At 42.3% G+C, this 21,129-nt stretch overlaps 1 protein-coding gene across 1 annotated transcript in view; it reads left to right on the forward strand.

The window, feature by feature from the left end:
* Positions 1–20,529, forward strand: part of Asxl3 (ASXL transcriptional regulator 3) — a 146,115-nt gene extending 125,586 nt beyond the window's left edge. The window contains exons 10-12 of the mRNA XM_026783578.1: positions 2,090–2,195; positions 7,005–8,925; positions 12,392–20,529. Of these exons, the coding sequence (XP_026639379.1) occupies positions 2,090–2,195; positions 7,005–8,925; positions 12,392–16,138 (5,774 nt within the window). The 3' untranslated portion in view covers positions 16,139–20,529. The remainder of the gene's footprint in view (positions 1–2,089; positions 2,196–7,004; positions 8,926–12,391) is intronic.
* The last annotated feature ends 600 nt before the right edge of the window (positions 20,530–21,129 follow it).

Here is a 21,129-nt window from a genome sequence, read left to right on the forward strand (position 1 = left end):
GTAGAGTACACACACTGTAGAGTGCACACACTCTGTAGATTACACTCAGTACAGTGCACTGTGTAGACTATACAGACTATAGAGTACATATACTCAGTAGAGTACACACACTGTAGAGTGTACACACTGTAGAGTGCACTCACTCTGTAGATTACACTCCATACAGTACACTGTGTAGAGTACACACACTGTAGACTATACAGACTATAGAGTACATATACTCAGCAGAGTACACACACTGTAGAGTGCACACACTCTCTAGAGCTCACTCTATACAGTACTCTGTATAGCATACACTCACTGTAGACTACACACACTGCAGGGTGCACACACTCTGTAAAGTACACACTGTAGAATGAACCTTCATATGCTGTACTGAGCTTTGTGTCTTCCTCTGACTTCCATGTCTCCCCTACTCCTACTCCTCCCTTGCAAATACATTTTCACTTAGTGCAGTTTCACCTTTTTCTACAGGAGCTCACTAATTTTTTGATAATACTGGCCATTTTTATTATTGGACGTTTTTTAATAATGTGTAATAATATATCATAGACATTTCATATTCATTTTGATATATAATATCTTTGAAATTATGACATAGTTTAATCCATTGTATTTTCTAAATCTCCTGGATTCTAAGGAAACTCTGACATTCCTTTTCCTGAAGGTCCTGTCATCATTTCCTTCCTTTGAGGTCACCCAAGGTTTTGGAAAGACTAAAAGCATTAAATACAGCACTTTACGCCCTCACTGCCAGTTTGTGGCCCTCTTGGATACCCACGCTACTCCTAGCAAATTCTGATTGCAGTGGTTCACACCCTCCTCTCAGTCCTCGTGTGTCACCTCATTTCCTCAAGCTGCGTTTTAGTCTCCTTAATTTACACTGTTACCCTATTTCATATCAAACGACATACCTTATGCATTCATAGTATATTTCAAATTGTTCCCTGGGCTTGTATCTTCCTGGTCCTTTCACACTTTCCATCCGGATCTCCTTTTTCCTAAGAAATGATTACCTCTAACCTAAGGTTTTCTTTTGAGCAGTACCTGTCCTCCAAGCAGCCCTGCTCGCCACCTAGGTTTATGCTACTGTCTATAAGCTTCCAATTCTTCTGGGTCCCTGCCCCTCACCCTATCTTTTTCCAGTGTTTGCAGATCTTGCTTGCTTGTTTCTCACACTCTTGGTCCCAGCCCAAATGCTCTGTACTAAACCTAGGATTTTTCCCCTTACTTTTCGTTTTTCCTTCTGCTCTCTCCGAACTGCCACACCCACCCTCACACTTGGGTACTTTAATAGTATCTGCAACTCTACTTTTAATCTGATACCTATTGGTATCCTGACCGTTGCTGGCCGACTTCCGCATGCATCTATCCGTCCATGCTGTTCAGGCAGGAGTCCTACGATTTCCCCACCCTCCTATCACCTGTCTTTCCACCCTGTTTACCTGGCTGTGCTCTTCCATCATGGGATGCCATCAGGAGCTCCTATGACCTGAGGTAAATGCTGATCCCCTTTTAGAATGTGCATTGGGTAGTTGACTCTTGTCTTCCTTTCTTATTTAATATAATCCAATATTCTGCTCAGAATTAGCCACTTGAAAGGACATAAATATGCATATTCATGTCTCCATGCCTTGTGATCTAATCACTTGCATAAGCCTGATCATCCTTTACAAGTGAACTCAAAAATCAACTTCTGAGTGTAATCCTCTTTAATTGTTTTAGGAAAAATTAAGTGCTGTCCTATCTCTGCTTCCAATGCATATATTATTCTTATGGCCTGTACAGGGCTTTTTGACAATATTTCGTAGTCCATTATGTCTCTTCCGCTTCCATCAAGATGATTTCCTTCAGGACAGTGTACATACAGTTCCATTTTCAGCCCATAGCATGTCATAGTTAGGAGTTGGTCTAATGTGAAATGACTGTTTGAGCAATGTTCATAAAAGGAGCAGTATCAGACATGTAATCATTGCATTTCTTACCTTTGATATTCAGTGAAGTTTACTCAAATGAATGATACGAGGTCTTTTTGAATTGGCAGAAGATTTGATCATTTTAATTCAATTTATTGTCAATTTCTTACCAGGAGAATTTACTCCAGAAATGCAATTACGAATAAGACAAGAAATTGAGAAGGAAAAGAAAACAGAACCTTGGAAAGAAAAATTCTTTGAGAGGTTTTATGGAGAAAGGTAAGTACTAGAGCTTTTCTCTCATTTCTTTTAGAAGAAATGAAAATGTAATTCTCTGCTTCACATGGCACCCTCATACGCTGTAAAACTTAATAAACCTGTGATAAAAGGCAATGGTCCCCCAGTGTACGAAATTGCAGGTAAAATTATAGTGGCATATCAGCACTTAAAGTTTAAAAATGGGTTTTCAAGGTTTATAGCATGTTCATGAAAATTCATCTTATACCAGAAATTGCATGTGGAATCCTAAAGAAGTCAATTGTGATTTTCTTAAGTGGGTTTTGATCAAATTCTCTTAGTTTTATCGACATATTTTCACTAATGAGTATTGCAAAGACAAGTAATTTTAGACACATTTTCTTCTCAGACTTGTCCCTTCTAAACATTGACTTTATATGTCCATTGTGGTATGTGTGTGCTGGAGAGAACCCGGGGGATTATGTTTCACTTTATCTGTGTAGCCTGGTTTTATTTTAGATATGCTTGTGAGTTGATTTAATTTTTTAAACTTTGTGTGTATTTGTATATGGTGTGTGTGTGTGTGTGTGTGTGTGTGTGTGCATGCAGTAATCTCATCATAGCACCTGTGTAGATGTCAGAGAACCACTGGCAGGAGTCAGCTTTTACTTTCCAGCTTGTTGACCCAGGGTCTCTGCCACTGTATTGTGTACTCCAGGCTAGCCTGCCTAGAGCCTTCAGTTCTCCAGGCTAGCCTGCCTAGAGCCTTCAGTTGAGTCTCCTATCTGTTTCCCATCTCACTGTAGGAGTTCGGGGATTACATGTGCACCCCATTCTATCCAGCTTTTTACATGGGTTCTGAAGATCAATCTTTGGTCATTATGGTTGTATGGCTAGGAGTTTTATCTGCCGAGCCATCTTTCTGGCCATGCTTCTTTATAAAAATGCACAATAGTAACCACGTGTATATATGGTAGCAACTGAACTAACCGAAAAGCAGTTTTTCCTCTGCACCCTGCTTAGCAGAGAGACATTCTTTGGGAAGAATCTCTGTCTCAGAGAATCATGTTTCGAGGAAAGGAGATCCACAAGCTATTGGTGGTAGCTGCAGGTCTTTGTAGAGGAACTTGTGCTGACTAATGCTTGTATAAAAGGCGAGAGATGGGTACAGGTAATGTCTTCTGTGCCATTTCATTTCATAAATTTCTCTAGTCAGTGAATAAAATAACCTAGGAATCTCACTTGAGCTTTTCTGCATAAGAAATCCCTTTAAAGGGGCTGATTCTGTGCAAAGCGGGTAGCCTGATCATAAAGCGCTTCCTGGACAAGCATGAGAGGCTCAACCAAGCTCTGGAACCAGTGTGAAAGGTGTGTATGATGGCACATTTACAACCTCAGCACTTGGAAGATGGTGTTGTTTGTCAGCTGATCTTACCTGTTTCATCAGCTCAAAGGTCAGTGATAGAACCTGTATCAAAAACCAAGTAGCATGCATACACACACACACACACACACACACACACACACACACACATATGCATGGCAGGAGGCAGCTAGATGACTCAGCATTTAAGGGCATTCGCTGTATAATCATGAGGCTCCTAATACCCACATGACAATCTTGGCATCCTGAAAATACCTATAGCTCCAGCTCCAAGAGATCAGGTGCTGTTGTATGTCTTCTACGCATATGCCTGTATACATACATACTTGCATGTAGACACATATAATTAAATAAATAGATAAAAACTAAATATGATAAAGCCAATGTGAATAATATCTAAGGAATAACACTGGTGGTTGACCTGTAATCTCTGAAAACACACACACACACACCAATGTGCTCATGCACACACATGCAACTGCACCTACATGAAACATAGCATGCACATATACATGTTCATATACACACAAATGGCTTCCTATTTAGCATGAGCCAGCTTTGGTGAATTGTCCTCAATAGTTATATTCTTAATGAAGACTCTTTCTTTGATTGCTCTAGAAGGATTTCTAGATTCACATACAACAAGCAAAACTAAATAGAGATAATTAATATATTTTCTCAGAACTCAAAAATGAGGCAGGCTAATACTATGTCTTCATATGTTGTCACCAACAGAATTACTTAAGCCAGCTACATTAGAGTCTGCAATGAAAAATTTAAACATACACACAGATTACAAGACTCTCTTGAGATAGACTGATGTAACATCTCTAGGAGTTGAACTCAGAAATTCACAGTATTAGAAACTAGGTCATACCAAAGGATGTCAGCATTAAAAAAATTGAAGGAAAAGACTGAAGTCCACCATAGATGCATCTACTTTGTCGTTATTATAAAAGGTTAGAGAGATAGCAGGGAAAGTAAAGATAAGTAAGATTATAGTTTATATGATGAAGTTCAATAAGTAGAATTCCATAAATAATTCTCATAAAAATTCACAAACATGCACATTTTTCCCCAAGAAGTTTGGCTATTTCCCAGATTCCCAAGAACATTAGATGAAGAGGCAAAAGCCAACAACTACCATACCATGAGTAACAACTTCCCACTGCCTTTATCATGCTCTGAAATACAAGGTCTTTCCCTAGACTAGTGGTTCTCAACCTGTGGGTGATGACCCTTTCACAGGTTCCATATCAAATACTGTGCATTTTAGATATCTGCATTACTATTCATAACAGTAGCAAAATTACAGTTATGAAGTAGTAGTGAAAATAACTTAATGTTTGAGGTCACCACAACATGAAGAACTGAAAGAAAGGGTTGTAACATTGGGAAGGCTGAGAACCACTGCTGTAGAGCAACAGTTGGTTGCCCTCGCCCCACATGACTTCACTAGGCTTGTTCTTTGCTCTTTACTATCTTAATTTCATCTTGGATAACTGACACACTTCATGAGCTTCCTCTTTTATTTCATTATCCCTACACTACTTAGGCTCCTTGCTGTAAAAGAGATCTGCCATAGCACCAGACCCTTTTTGGTTGATGAACAACGTTTATCTTTTCATTGGCCTAAGTTTGTCTGAGAATATTGCTATCCGAACCTTTTCATTGCCTGTACCCCAATTTGGTTTCATTTATAATGCCTTTCTCTAACATCTGCTGCTGATGCTGCAATTTAAAGTGAAGAAAACAGTGACTCATCGCAAACTTCACTAGAATTCCATTTAGCTTTGGCTTGAGAACAAGTGTTAGGATTGGTTATCTTGGGATTGTTCTCTGTTATCCTGTATGGAATAGCTCATAGTACGGCATTCAAACACACTTGATTGACACAAGTATCATTGGGTAATATAACTGTAATAACTTCATGATTTAGTATTCTTCATATTTAATTATATGATTAGATTCTAAGATAAAGATTGGGTAGCATTTTTTAATTTTTTTTGTAACCTGACTGCTGTTTCTCCTCCTTCCACTCTTCCATCCCGTCTCCCTCCAACCTCCCTCTGTCACCCACATCCACTCCTCCTCCATTTCTATTCAGAGGAGAGGAAACCTCCCATAGATAGAAATGAAACATGTAACATTTCTTAGATTTTTTTGATTTATTTTACTTTATTTTAAAAAAGGAAAACAAACCATCTTTTTTTATTTTACATACCAATCCCAGTTCTCACTCCCTTCCTCTCCTCCCATCCCCTTCACTTCTCCCTCCACCCCATGCCCCATCCATTCCTCAGAAAGGGTAAGGCACATTGCTTCGGGGGAAGTCCAAGGCCCTCTCTATTATATCTAGGCTGAGAAAGGTATCCATCCAAAGAAATTGGGTTCCAAAAAATCAAGTACAAGCAGTAGTGATAAATCCTGGTGCCACTGCCAGTGGCCCCATAGTCTGCCCCAGCCATACAACTGCCACGTACATTCAGAGGGTCCAGTTTGGTACCATACTGGTTCCTTCCCTGTACAACTGGAGTTAGTGAGCTCCCATTAGCTCAGGTAGACTGTTTCAGTGGGTGCCCCCATCATGGTCTTGACCTCCCCTCATATTCTCATTCCTCCCACTTTTCAACTGGACTTTGGGAGCTCAGCCCAGTGCTCCACTGTGGGTCTCTGCCTCTGTTTCCATCAGTTGCTGGATAAAGGTTCTACGGTGACATTTAAGATATTCATCAATATGACTATATATAAACATCCTCTTCTACTTATGAGCATCCTCTTCTCTATTGCTTAGAGTCTTAGCTAGGGTCATCCTTGTAGATTCTTAGAAATTTCTCTAGTGTCAAGTTTCTTGCTTGCCCCCATAATGGCTCCCTCAATCAAAATATCTCTTTCCTTGCTTTCATCTCTGTCCTTCCTCCATCTCGACTATCCTATTCTCTCAAGTTCTCCTCTCTTCTCCTCTTCTCTCTTCCTCTTCCCCTTTAGATTTTTGAAGATATCTAATCTTTAAAGGTAATTTTGATTTGAAAATTTGATGTATTTCATTAAACTCCCATTCATACTAACTATTTCTATTATATCCATTAAAGTCTCTATAATTTTTATATTATAAAGACATCTTTTTACTTTCTGACTTCAAAAACACTTAGGTTTTTATTTATTCTTTGAGTATCTTCCCATATTTTCTGGTTCATTTTTATTTGTAACATTGAAATTCTCTTTACTAATACTTGGTAAGATTTATAACTTTTTGCTTATAAAACAGAATTTACAGGAGCTTCTTTTAGTTATAAAGGCAGGACTGAGGCTATGTCAGGAACTTTTTACCATAAGTTAATCATATGACTAGGTGGTTTTATGATTAAGTCGATACATTTACCTCTATTGCATACTGAACTTGTAAGAGTTATAGTCTAAGCCATTTGCTTTGTGGCTGTATAATGATATCTCTCATTTCTGCTCAGATTGGGCATGTCCAGAGAAGAATCCATAAAGCTCACTTCTGGACCAAACCATGATGGAGCTGAAGGGTGTTCCTCACATGGGAACTCTGGAATTCCGAGTGCTTCTGCACAGACTGCATTAGAAGAAGAACAACCCCAAATCATGAAAGGTTCAGCTTCCTCGGAGCCTGGCTTCTGCACTACCGTTTGTCCTCTGCTAGAGGTTCCGGTGAAGGACATAATCACAGAAGCAGAAGACATCTATATCCCCGAGGAATCTGTGATTCAGGAGGAAGTGGCAGAAGAGGTAGAGGCAAGTATCTGTGAATGCCAAGATGAAAAGAGCATGCCGGAGTTTTCTGAGGAGTCTGAAAGTCCAGCCACCTCTTGTGAGGAGCCCCAGTTGGCAGCCCCTGAAGATCACTTGGAGTCCTGTGTGGTAATGAATGATATTTTAGAAGCTTTACCTCATATTGAAGTGAAGATAGATGAGAAATTGGAATGTCCCCAGGAGGAAATGTCAGTTGTTATTGACCAGCTAGAAATCTGTGACTCTCTTGTTCCTTGCACTTCATCTGTCCCTCACATCCTTGATGCAGAGCAGAAGGAACAAGAGACTTCCATAGAGACCAGCACTGTAACCCTGAGAGCAGGGCCATCTTCTCTGGAAAGCCAGTTTCCAAATGAGGGAATTGCTGTAGACATGGAACTCCAGAGTGACCCTGAAGAACAGCTCTCGGAAAACGCTTGTGTCTCTGAGACTTCCTTCTCCTCTGAGAGTCCGGAGGGAGCATGTGTCAGCCTTCCATCCCCAGGTGGGGAAACACAGTCCACGTCTGAAGAGTCATGCACCCCAGCCTCTCTGGAAACAACATTCTGTTCTGAGGTGTCCAGCACTGAGAATACAGAAAAGTACAACCAGAGAAACCCTCCTGATGAAAGCCTTCACGTGTCTTTGATGTCAGAAGCATCTCCACTAGCCACCTCACCTGAAATCTCAGAAGCATCTCTCATGTCCAACTTGCCTCTGACATCCGAGGCATCCCCTGTGTCCAACTTACCTCTGACATCAGAAGCATCTCCAATGTCTGATTTGCCACTGACATCAGAAACTTCCTCAGTGTCTTCCATGCTTATTCCCTCTGAGACGCCTTTTGTATCTGGTTTGCCTGTTCCTGCAGAGACTTCTCCAATTTCTAACTCTTCCATGAACGAAAGAGCGGTGCATCAACAGAGAAAGTCACCATCGGGATCTGAAGAAGCTCCCTCTCCGCAGAAGGATGAACCTTCTGTCCCCAGCAAGCCCATGGGAGAGAACCTTATCTCCCACCCTAAGCCTTTGTCCAATGTCCTGGAACCCATCAGCATGAGTTCTTCCATTGTGCCTGAAGCTCTTCCACCTGAAGAGGTGCACAGCCAGTCTCTGAGTCAGCTGCCTTGCCAGTCTCATATTGAAATGGAGAAGCTCTACCCTCCTTCCATCCCAGAACTTCCTTCTCCAGAAATGATGAAAATTAAAAACCACAGTGTCCTGCAAAGAACTGAAAGGAAAGGGGTGTCCTCACCATTAGAAGTCCCTGTCTTTCCTGAGGAGACAGAGACTAAGGGAAATGAGATTCCACCAGCTAAATTCCAGGATAAGCAGTATGTCCCATCAGTAGATAAGGCTCCATTTTTAGAAGGCTCAAGAAACAAAGCACATAAGCAGGCAAGTACACACAATTCCAAAACATCAGAGCCCTCCAAGTCACCTGATGGGATAAGAACTGAAAGTAGAGAGTCAGAGATATCAAAGAGGAAGACGATGGAGCATAGCTTCGGAATCTGTAAAGAGAAAAGAGCCAGGATAGAAGAGGACCAGTCATCCCGAAGCCTAGCATCCAACAGTTCACCTGAGAAGGAGCAGCCTCCACGAGAGGAGCCTAGGGTTCCCCCTCTCAAGGTATGGTATTTTAAAACAGTTACAGAAATGTGGTACTCTATTTAGAAACCTAATTTTCAAAAATTAATTAGATATTTCCTTTTTTTAGGCTTCATATAGAAAACTAAACTAATCTATTCATACCCACTCCAACATTAACTTATCTTTTAAAAACTGTATAGAGGAGCCTTCGGAGGTGGAGTGGTTTCTAAGAACACTTACAACCCACGTTCACTTCCAGAATTACCATCCCCTATAGCTCCAGTTCCAGAGGATCCAGTGCCTTCTGCCCTTCATGGTACTTGCAAGCAAAATGTGCACACACACACACACACACACACATACACACACATTTTTTAAATCATAAAAAATTACATTAAGCCCATGCAAGACGATCTCAACCATCCACATGATTTTGCAACAGGATTTAAGAACAGCAGGACATAGGGGATTCTACACAGCATGGACAGGTCTGGACTTTTGAGGATTTCAAGATACACAAGGAAAAGCATGAAAGATATGTTAAAGTTCCACAGGTTTGGGGAAGGGGTCAGAAGCCAGGCCAGGGAGTAGATGAAGGTCTAACAAATACTCAACACCCAACTTCCAAGGATAAGGAACACGACCTATGGGATATTTTTTGAATACTACCTAAAAGAATTAACAAAATTTCTTTATTAACTGAGAGAGAATGCAATAGATGTGCCACAAAATCCAAGATTTAGTTTCTGAGATATTAAAGAGGTGGCAGATGTCAACAAGTCATAGAGCTTTTTGGACAGATAACCCAGTTTGGATACATTTGTTAACCTGGATCAGTTAATCTTCTAAGAAAATACATATGTTAAATAAGTTGTAGCTGTGTAAGGAAACTGAAAATTGAGGATGATTCAAAAGAAATCTCTTGTTACAAATTTGGTTCTGCTTTGCTGTATTTATTTGTGGCCTTTTTCTATATCAGTTTATGTTTATACAGTGGATAATTTCTTCATCACATGTAGTTATAGAATTAAGAACATCTTAAGCTTTTAAAAAGTACCAGCCTCTTATTTTGCTCTGTTACACCTTATTTTATAGGTGATTCAGGATCTTTACAAACCTGTGTTTTAAGAGTTTAGTTGTAGTTATTCTACTTAATAGAGCTGTGTCTATTAAATAAGATTCTAAACATTAAAAAGGCTACTGTAAATGCCACTTAATAAATCAGTCTGCTGTTTAATTTCTAAAACTTAGAGAGGAAAACATAGATATACTTTTTGGAGAAAGTATTTTTTTAGATATACCAATACTATTTTTCTAATCAAAATGTAAATGCTGTGTGCTTTATATAAGTACATATATTGATGAATTAGGTAGGCATATGATTGATACATGATAGATGATATATGTCTCCAAAAAGACAGAAACTAAAGATGCACTTAATATTTGACTGTGATCTCTTGATGAAGCAAATTTAGGTAGAATTTTAATATATTTAATTATTTAGACTAAGGGAAATATTAAAAATGGAAAGTGTAATCACTTTAGCAAATAGGTGATTCTTGGCTATGGATCGGAGAAATTGCTCACAGAAAAGAGTTGTTTTAGTAGAAGTCCAGAAATGCATCCCAGGTAGGGAGATTCTGTACTTGTATTTGATATATATAAATATAGACATATCAAGGCAACATTATACAGAGCTCAACAGGGTTCAAATTAATTCAAAAACAAAGAAAGTTACCATGGCAATATGCTTCTGTTTGGGAGAAAGATGAAAGTTTCCTAGGAAAATCTTGCTGGAATGGGGAAGGGAAAGACATAGAGCAGATACCTGTGAACCACAGAATTGGGAGTCCACAGACTCCCTGTCAGTGTCTGACTGTCAAATCCCTGGACAGATAACATCCGAATTTGAAAAGAAGGTAGCAACCAGAGCCCTTCTAGCCCCGATACAGTGACTCTGAGAATTTTCTTAATGATCAATTAGGTCATCGCAGCCTTACCATGGGATCCTGCATGCTAGCGCCTGTGTCTCCCAAATGAGTTCATGGCTGTTTGGCCTATGAAATAGCAAAACTAGGTAAGCAGTGTAGAGTGGGACAGGCACAGTGTACCTCTAGATGATCAGTGTTAAATCGCCCAACTCATAATTTTTTTGAAACACAAAAGTGGTCAGTCTTCCACCCCTGCTTTTATGAAACAGCCACGACAACACTGAGCCCCAGTCCAGCATCCTCTGTCTACATACAGATAATGTGTGAAATAACTGATTTATAAAATCTTCCACAGAATGCTTATTACATACATGTTAGCCAGCATGCCGGCTGTTATAAAAGTCCATCAGTTTGGATGCTCAACTTACTAAACCTGGATGGAGGTGGGCGATCCTTGGACTTCCCACAGGTCAGGGAACCCTGATGGCTCTTCAAGCTGATGAGGGAGAGGGACTTGATCAGGGGAGGGGGAGGGAAATGGGAGGCGGTGACGGGGAGGAGGCAGAAATCCTCAATAAATAAATAAAAGTCCATCAAAACCATACCACCTTCCATCCCGGAACCACTGAGGTACTCAATGATCCTCCAGGGGACAGTCACCTTTACACAAAGCCAGATGAGCTCTATAGTCTTCAGGCTTCTCACACAGAGCTATTTTCTTTTGAACTAAATGAGGGTGATTAAAACATCTCAGATGGTTTGTTTTTCTCTAGCAGGGAAGATAATTTTAAAGGTAAGTATCTCTAAGTCTTTTTGTGCTCTCTCTCTCTCTTTCTCTCTCTCTCTCTCTCTCTCTCTCTCATCTATCTCATTCATATCTATCTGTCTGTCTGTCTATCTATATATGTGTCTATCATCTATTTTTTGAGGCAGCGTCTCCCTACATTGCCCAGGTCTCACTATGTAGCATAGGCTAGCCTCAGACTCTCACAGTCAGTCTTGCTTACAAGTGTGCTTGCCCACGTATAAGCTAATCTTATGCTAAGAAGCATGGTATTTGTTCTATTGACATGTGACTTTAGGAAGATTCCTTAAGTCCTGCTAAATGAAATCACTTGTTGATATCTTCATAGATGAAAACGTCATTGTCACATTCAGACTGCATTTACTTTTTCTTTATAACCCAAATGTACATTTAGATATCTTAGATATCGAGATAGTTTTCAAATTATGAATGAATGCAGCTTACCCCCATCCACTAACTACCTTTTTTAAAAGGCAGATGTTCTCATAGAGGCCAGGTCTGCTTTAAACTCAATACATATCCTAGGATGAGATCGGATCTCACTGTGTTGCCTGGAACTAGTTGGCTAGACCAGGCTGGCTCCAAGGTCACAGAGAATCACCTGCTTCTGTTTCTTGAATGCTAGGACTACAGAGACATAACACAGGACTTCATGCATGCTAGACAAGAACCAAGTGAGCTGCCTCCATAGTCCTCATCCTCCCATTGAGTTACCGTGCCCCACACTCCTCCTCACTTTTTACTAAGTATTGTTTCATTCTTCTTTCAGATACAGCTTTCTAAAATTGGGCCACCTTTTATCATCAAGAGCCAGCCAGTCTCCAAAGCAGAGTCCCGAGCATCCACTAGCACAGCAGTCAGCAGTGGTAGGAACACAGGAGCCAGGACCCTTGCAGACATCAAGGCCCGTGCCCAACAAGCTCGTGCCCAGCGAGAGGCTGCTGCAGCTGCTGCAGTTGCGGCTGCAGCCAGCATTGTCTCAGGAGCCATGGGAAGCCCAGGAGAGGGAGGGAAGGCAAGAACGCTGGCCCACATCAAAGAGCAGACCAAAGCTAAGCTCTTTGCGAAGCATCAGGCCCGAGTCCACCTCTTCCAGACCTCCAAGGAGATCCGGCTGCCTCCTCTCAACTCCAAGGAAGAAGCTCTCACTATGGAAGCCTCTTCTACCCCTGAAACAAAAATGGAAGGTTCCACCGGTGTCATCATCATCAATCCCAATTGCAGATCTCCTAGCAACAAGGCTGCACACCTCCGGGAGACCACCACTGTATTACAGCAGCCTCTGAACCCACCTCAGATTCCAGACACTGCCACTGACTTGTCTGTGCATAGTTCTGATGACAGCATACCTGTGTCACATTTAACTGAGAAAATTGTCTCATCTACCTCTTCTGAAAATAGCAGTGTACCCATGCTTCTTAATAAAAATCCCATCAACCCCATCCCCATGTCTGTCTGCAGCACTGCTGTGTCGGGAGCAATTAAAGAGCATCCGTTTGTGAGTCCTGTTGACAAATCTTCTGTCCTCATGTCTGTTGACGGTGCAAACAATACTATTTCTGCTTGTAATATAAGCATGTTGAAATCCATCCAGGGATCTGACACTCCGTGCATAGCCCTTGTACCAAAATGTATCGACAGGACTCCTATACCAGCTGCTCCAGAAGGTACTGGAAGGTCTAACTCCATGGATGGTAAGACCTTGCTTGTGCCCAGCAGCAAGGCTGCTAACTTAGTGTCTGGTCAGTACACCTCTGTGCCAGCTCCCACTGTTACAAGTAATCTGCCAAACCATCTCTGCACTAGCTCTGTCTTGATTCCCCCCACGGGGATTAGTAACAGATTTACTTCTGAGAAGATAGCCATGTCTGGGAGTGAAGAACAGGCAACTGTGTCCATTAGTGCCACCATGCGAGCAGCCCTCAGCTGTGGCGATTCAGTGGCTGTCTCTGATCCACTGGTTTCACGCCCACCCATCGCAATGTTTTCAGGAAACATGCTCACTCTAAACTCTTACGATAGTGCTCCCAAACCAAGTGGGGAAAGCTTGGACAAAAATTCAGGGCCTCGAAATAGGATGGACAATTCTGGAAAACCTCAGCAGCCACCGGGGGGCTTTGCCCCAGCAACCACAAACAGATCAATTCCCTGTAAAGTCATTGTGGACCACAGCACGACAGTGACCTCCAATTTGTCTCTGACTGTCTCCATTGGAAATGCGGAAGCAAGCATGGATCCCCAGAGTAGGCCAGTGAGGACAGACATGGCCATCCAGCCTGTGGCATGTCCCCAGGTGTCTGTCATTAGTCGACCTGAGCAGGTCACAGGTGAAGGTGTTGACCATGGTTCCGTTTTCATTGCTGCTCCTCCAGCCAAACAGGACTGTAAGACACTGCAGGCCACTTGCACCAGTCTTAGGGAACTGCCCCTCGCTCTTCCTGATAAACTAAATGAAGTGACTGCCCCTAGTCATAGCTTTGCTGAGCAGGCACGAAACTCAAATACATTCAAGAGTGAAGCAGACACGACCTGTAGCAATCAGTACAATCCAGGAAACCGGATTTGCTGGAGTGAAGACCCAATGAGAAACACAGGCCAGCCGGTGGTAAGTCACTCAGGTTCAAGTAAACAGAAAGACTACTCAGAGCAGAGTGGACTGAAGGCTGTCAAATCTGAACATGCCAACTATGCCCACGTGTCAGAGCTCCACCCTAGGACACTCATCACGAATGTCAGTCTTCCCGTGAAGCCCGAACCTCACGAAGTAGACAAGAGTTTTAGAATGGACACTGAGGATTTCCCTGGCCCAGAGCGTCCTCCCCCAGCCACAGACATGGCAAACAGTGCTAGTGGGCCACAGACACAGGCCATGAAGCCTTCCGCCACAAGCCCCGCGGAAGAGGCTATTTCTTTGGCTACAGACACCCTGAAAAGACTTCCTAGTACAGGCAGCTCAAGCTGCCGCCTGTCTTCCGTGGAAGCTAATAACCCACTGGTGACACAGTTGCTGCAGGGCAACTTGCCTCTGGAAAAGGTGTTACCACAGCCAAGACTGGGAGCCAAACTCGAAATCAACAGGCTCCCTTTGCCCCTTCAAACTACCTCAGTGGGTAAGGCAGGGCTGCAGAGAAGCATGGTGGAAATGCCGTCCAGCTCCCCAAATCCGGACAGTAAAGGCTATTTGGCAGGAACTCTAGCACCACTCCACATGAGAAAACGAGAAAACCATCCCAAAAAGAGAGCAGCCAGGACCGTGGGAGAACACACTCAAGTTAAATGTGAGCCAGGGAAGATGGCGATGGAGCCAGATGTCAAAGCAGTACCCTGCGTCATCAGTCCAGGCATGAGTCAGCTAGGACACAGCCAACCGTTTAAGCAAGAACGGCTTACCAAGTCCTCCATGGCCAACAGGATAATGCCCAGCCCTGAGGTCAAACAACAGAAACGCCTGTTGCCTGCATGTAGCTTCCAACCAAGCCTGTTCCACGTGAGCAAAAATGATGGTTTCCATGCTGACACTAGTACCTCACACAGACAGCAGTTCTACCAAATGCCCATGGCTGCCAGGGGACCCCTTCCCACTGCTGCTCTGTTACAGACCTCTCCCAAGACCCCAGTGGGCTGCAATACATTTGCCTTCAATAGGCACCTTGAACAAAAGTCATTGGGAGACGTTAATCTTACTTCAGCACCTCACCAGCTAAGACTAGCCAATATGCTGTCCCCCAACATGCCCATAAAGGAAGGCGAGGACGGGGGAGGCACCACACACACAATGCCAAGCAAGGCAGTGGTCCATCCCCCACTGCCACTCCCACCACCCCCTCCTCCACCGCCCCCTCCACCCTTGGCCTTGCCCCCACCACCCCCTCCACCACCTCCGCTACCTCCACCTCACCCAACTGTAGAAGTCCCATCCGATCAAAAGCAACCACCAGTTACCATGGAAGCCAGTAAGCGACTTAGTTGGCCCCAGTCCACCGGCATCTGTAGCAATATCAAATCAGAACCTCCTTCTTTTGAGGAAGGCTTAAGCAGCAGTTGTGAACTGGGCATGAAGCAGGTTCCGTATGACCAGAATGAAGTCAAAGAGCAGCTGAAAGCATTTGCATTAAAGAATGCAGATTTCTCTTCCTATTTGCTCTCTGAGCCTCAGAAGCCTTTCACCCAATTAGCTGCTCAAAAAATACCAGTACCTCAGCAGCAACCGCTCTGTGGAAGTTACCCGACCATACACTTTGGGAGCACAAGTTTCAAAAGGGCAGCATCTGCCATTGAGAAATCCATTGGGATTCTGGGAAGTGGCTCAAGCCCAGCCACCACCACAGGCCTGGCCGGTCAGAACACTCAGATGCCAGTTCAGAACTTTGCAGACAATAGCAACACGGATGAGTTAGAGCTGAAATGCTCTTGTCGGCTCAAAGCCATGATTGTGTGCAAAGGCTGCGGGGCCTTCTGTCATGATGACTGCATAGGTCCTTCCAAACTTTGCGTAGCCTGCCTGGTTGTCCGGTAAAGAGCTGAGTGAAAGATACAGCGCCCCACCCCCCATTTTTAACATGAAAAAAAAAAAAAAAGCCTGATTAGCCAGGAGTCAAATAAGGCATTGGCTTCTGTGCTGGCATATTTCATGAGGAGCAAATCATCTGTTTCTTCTAGGTGGTTATTTTCTCACGTGTCTCCTACAGGGGAAGATGCAGACATGCGAATGGCTTTTGCCTGTCCAGTCACCGCTCACAGCTTTGATGTGTTTCTGTCTGCGTAATCCGGTCACTGCCTCAGTCTTTTTCTTTTTTCTTTCTTTCTTTTGTTTTTCTATTTCAGTCCAGGCCTAGACGGAAAGGGCAGCCTGAATTGTCTAATCACCCCATATGCAGATGTTGAAAAACTATGACAAGCATGACCTAAGTTGGCCAGGTGTCTTTCCATAGATTGGATGTCACAGCAAGCATTTCTTCCATGATTCTGTGGGACCTACCTGTACCCAGTGGCTCGAATCCTAGTAGTAACAGGAGCCTAAAGATATGATTCTTTCTATTTACCCTGATGACAGAAGGTACAGGAAGGATGTGTCGGTGGAGTCCACTGTCCCAGCTCTTTCCTCCTTTCTTACTCTTTCTCCGAAACTGGTAGAAAGCCTGAATTGGCTTTGGATTTTGTTTGCAAATTGTGGCTGAATATGCACTGCATCTGAATTGACAAAGGAGCTTCATGCTGTAGATGGTCTGATTCTAGTTCTTGGATAGCCAATAATATAAGATCCATTGGCTGATAATCATGGACCCAGTGTACTGTGGTGTTCCATGTGTGATTTCTAAGAGCAAATATGAAAACCCATGCCCTAATATTAAAAATAAACAACAAAGTGCTCTACATGCATAATGTATAATGAGCTGATGATATAAACTATTAGCCATTCTAAACACTAATCCAATCACCACATGGGAGTTGGGAGTGGGGAAAGCAACTATGGCCCTTAGTCACACCAGTGCACTCTGACCTTTGGAGAGATGGGCCTCTCCTTTTGCAAGCGTCATTGATGATAGGGACTATAGAAAGCTGAAGAAAGGGTAATGTTTTTCCAGAACCATTTCTTTCCTCTTGATTCCCGTTCTATACAGTTATCTTGGAAAAAAAAAAAAAAGATGTTCCCTCTGCATGTGTTGCTGGTGCTTCCCTCATACCTAGGAGAGTGGAAGTGGATGGAGAAGGGATACTGCATCTCACAGTAATCTTCAGTGTTTATCCAGTGAAAACTGAGGATTTGAGCTGCGTCCATATTCTGACTCCTCTCTGACTGGAGACAGCTGTGCTTGACAAGGCTCTATTCCCAAAGCAAGCGCAGAAGCACAGGAGACGAAAGAAAGGAAAAGTACACCCACTGACCTTCAGATTCAGAGCACAGCATGCAGGGTGCCATTAGACCATTGATTGTGCCTGTAGAGTTAAAAGTGAAAGGATTTGGAGGGAGATCACGTGTGTCTGAGTAAAGGTGTTTTCAAGTTTTTGGGATGGTCTTGTCAATGGAAACATTTGTGACATTCCTTAAAAATGTATCTTAAAAAGTGAACTGGAATGAGTAGAAAATACATTCCCGAAAGAAAACAAACCCACTATGTTTGGAAAAAAACATAACCAAGTGGGGTGCGGTACTTTCCTTTAAATTTACTATTGTGATGTTGCCAAATGTCTGTAGGTGACAGAGACATTGTACTAACAAATTACTGAAGGTGCAAGATCCTTCATCTTAAGAAATAAAAGCAAAGAAAGGCCTGCCTGTGGCAGTGACTCCGTGCTTCATGTTCTGTCACTGCCTTTCATATTAAAACTAACAATTGACGATGGAAAAGTCAGAGATGCACTTAGCTCTATCCCAAGGACCGCAACCCTAGGGCTGGATTGTGAGCTGCCTGCCTGCTGAGGTGTATCTGCACGCTGTGCTTCTCAGTGATGCCCTTATGGTCTCCTTGGGTATAATATCATCTTAATTTTGAAGATTGTGCTCTTAGCCTCACAGCGGGGCACCCCAATACACTTGCATGCCTACCCCTTCCTATTTAATCGCTGCTATTCCAGCGTCAGATACTGTCCACACCAGCAGATTCTGAACTACAGCATCAGTACCTGACACCTGTTAAAGAAACCCAAGTCTACGAAGCCTTTGCACTCTGTACGAGAGGGACAGTTGAGGCTGAGAGGATGCTGGGCTCATTGTCAGTTGCACCTTTGTCGAATACTGCCTGCCAATTGCTTCCTGGGAATAAAGAAAAGTGTCCTTCTGTATGTTTGGATTTTTCACATAGCAAGTTTGGCAATTCAAATGTTGATAGTGCATGGATTCTGTCGCCCAGGTCCAAAGAGCATAACTTTTCTAGAACCTTCCTCTTTTCTGCCCCAGTTCAAACCCTCAATGTTCTCATATTGTTTATTTTTCTGAGACATTATCTTTGGAATGAGTACAGTAATGAAATTCAGAAGCAAAATGTCGGCTAGGTGTTTCATAAGAATGCATTTCACGTTTATAGAAAAGCCAGCATATTCGAATTAGGCGAGCAGCTTCCCAGCTTCCTGATTCTACATGTTTCTGCGTGTGTGCAACTTGACAATGCTACTTACTATGCGGTTATGGTGATGTAATGTGCAAACTTCACGTGTGTTTTCCTGATCATTGGACACTATTAGTCCCCTATCAGGAACTGAACTTGCACATGTAACATGTATTTATTTTTAATCACAAAGGATGTATTTCTCAAAATAGCACTTTTTTGGAGCAGGGGAGGGAAGGAGACTGCCATGCCCTAATCCCCTCCTTGTGATATGCATATGCCTGAGGTGTATAAAACATTTAGCTAGTGAATGGGCATGTTAATAAAAGCATTCTGATGCAAATTCATTTTCAAAATGAAAATATTTTTCCTTCCCCAAAGTGAGAATGCAAAATACAGTGACCAGAGCACCATGGTTATGTAGAATATTTCCCTGTGAAGGCCTAGTGGTAAGAAACAAACTTGAAAACCTATGAGGCTGAGCCAGGTTGCTAGAAAGACTTCATGGCAGGATCTGTTTTCTGGGGTGAGCTGGAGAGGCATTGCTGACTTCTGGACCTCGGATATTCTTACTCAGTTCCAAATAAGCATAGAGAAATCAGCCGGTACCCGTGGTGCTTCCTAATGTTGTCAAAAATATTGTTCTTTAAAGTACATGATGCTGCAAGCGATACCTTTACAAACACTCGCACAATTTCAAAAGAAGGACTTGCTGTGGCCAGTCTCCCTGCTCCTCTGGGTGGGGTGTGATGAAGGCTAGGTGGAAGATGCTGAAGCCGAGCTTCACTGCTGCCTGGTCCTAGACTAGTGTGGAAGCCCAGCATTCTAATAGCTGCCTGGGGTTACCTTCCCCATCGAATACACAGAGCTCAGACTCAAGGTTCATCTGTGTTCCCCATGAGCAATGTGAAGAGTCCTGGGACAGAACTCATCAACTGTCAGGGGCCTATGTAGCCAAAACATCACTGTAAGAATTGTGTCGCCTCCGTCCTCATGTTTGTCACTGTAAAGCAAACAAAAGGCATTTTTACTATAATTTAAAGGAGCTGCTTTTTTTAATAGCATACACTATTTAGCTTCGAACTATATTTTGTAGTCACAGAATATTCTAGACTGTAGAGGGACTTCGTTGTGTTTGTGCTGTCCACGAATGTTCCAGAAAAGTGCTTTACCTGGTTCCCCCTACTCCCCGACTCTGCTGTACTCCCTCTTTGCTTCGCAGAAATCCGATCTCGTTCATGTTTTCAATACCATTTTTTAATGTGTTTATGTGTACTGTTCTTTCTTTGGGTCAGTATTCTAAATGTTTACATCTGTTTCACGTTAGCAGTGTAATGCCTCTTTTTTGTTCAAAGGCGGAATTTTCTCCTCTACTAAAACAGCAAAATGTGAAGTCAACCCGAACACAGCACGCATGGCACACACAGACTGGGGGCCCGAGCCCTGATTGTACACAGACATTTCCTATCAGCATACAGAAGAGTGAAACCCTCCTTCAGTCCTCTACCAAAGAATATATTATTCCCACAGGAAAAACTCAGAAAGGTGTGTAAAACCCTCAGGAGGAGGAGCAGTTAATCTATGAGACTGCTACAATTGAATAATGTTATGCTTGCTTTGACACCTAACTCAATGTGACTGGCTGTGACAAGCATTAAGAAGGTCCTAGGCAGTGTTTTCTTTAGAATTCAGGGATCATGCATTCTTTAATGGTGCTGTTTGTTTTGTTTTTATTTCTTCTTTTCTACAAAGAATAAAAAGTGTTGCCTACAAAAGTAACTGCTCATGATAATGTAAGTTAAATGGAACGTCTGTCTCTCTATGTTTTTATGTTTTTCCTTTTCTCCAAGTAAGACTTTGGTTTCAGTATCAAAATATTCTGGAGAAAAAATAAAGAAATGAAAACATGAAATCTTTGTCATTTTAATTTATTAATGTCATGAGACTTGAAAATTCAGGAAAATATAAAGAAAAAGCATTAAATTATCTCTTATTTTTGGTGTGAGGAACGTGTGATTGTAAGCATTGGTAACACTAAAAACTAAAATTTATGGTGCTGGCTATATATGAATAATGCTTCATATTAATTTATATCAAAAGTATTCATGTAAAATAAATTGTTACTGCTAGAGTTAATTTTATATTACAAAACGAAAATAATCTTTTAAAGAGAATTGTCCTGGCTAGTATTTTGCACTAGCTGAGCTACTGTAGCTGTAGTTACTTGTATACAGTGTTATGAACCATTAGAACAAATATTGTCCCAGTCATGTTTATCTAGGTTAAGGAAATATGCACATCTTTCTGATACAATGAATCGGAAACCATTAAACATAATTGGCTGTTAACGCAGCTGTGCATTGTGCACATGGAAACATTGTCTTTGACCACCAGATGGCGAAAGAGGATGTTTGCTTTCGGAGCCTGGGTCTAAACTGCACTATACTTTTTTCAGTAACTG

The sequence above is a fragment of the Microtus ochrogaster genome, chromosome 18, assembly GCF_000317375.1.
Source record: "Microtus ochrogaster isolate Prairie Vole_2 chromosome 18, MicOch1.0, whole genome shotgun sequence".
Taxonomy (NCBI): Eukaryota; Metazoa; Chordata; class Mammalia; order Rodentia; family Cricetidae; genus Microtus; species Microtus ochrogaster.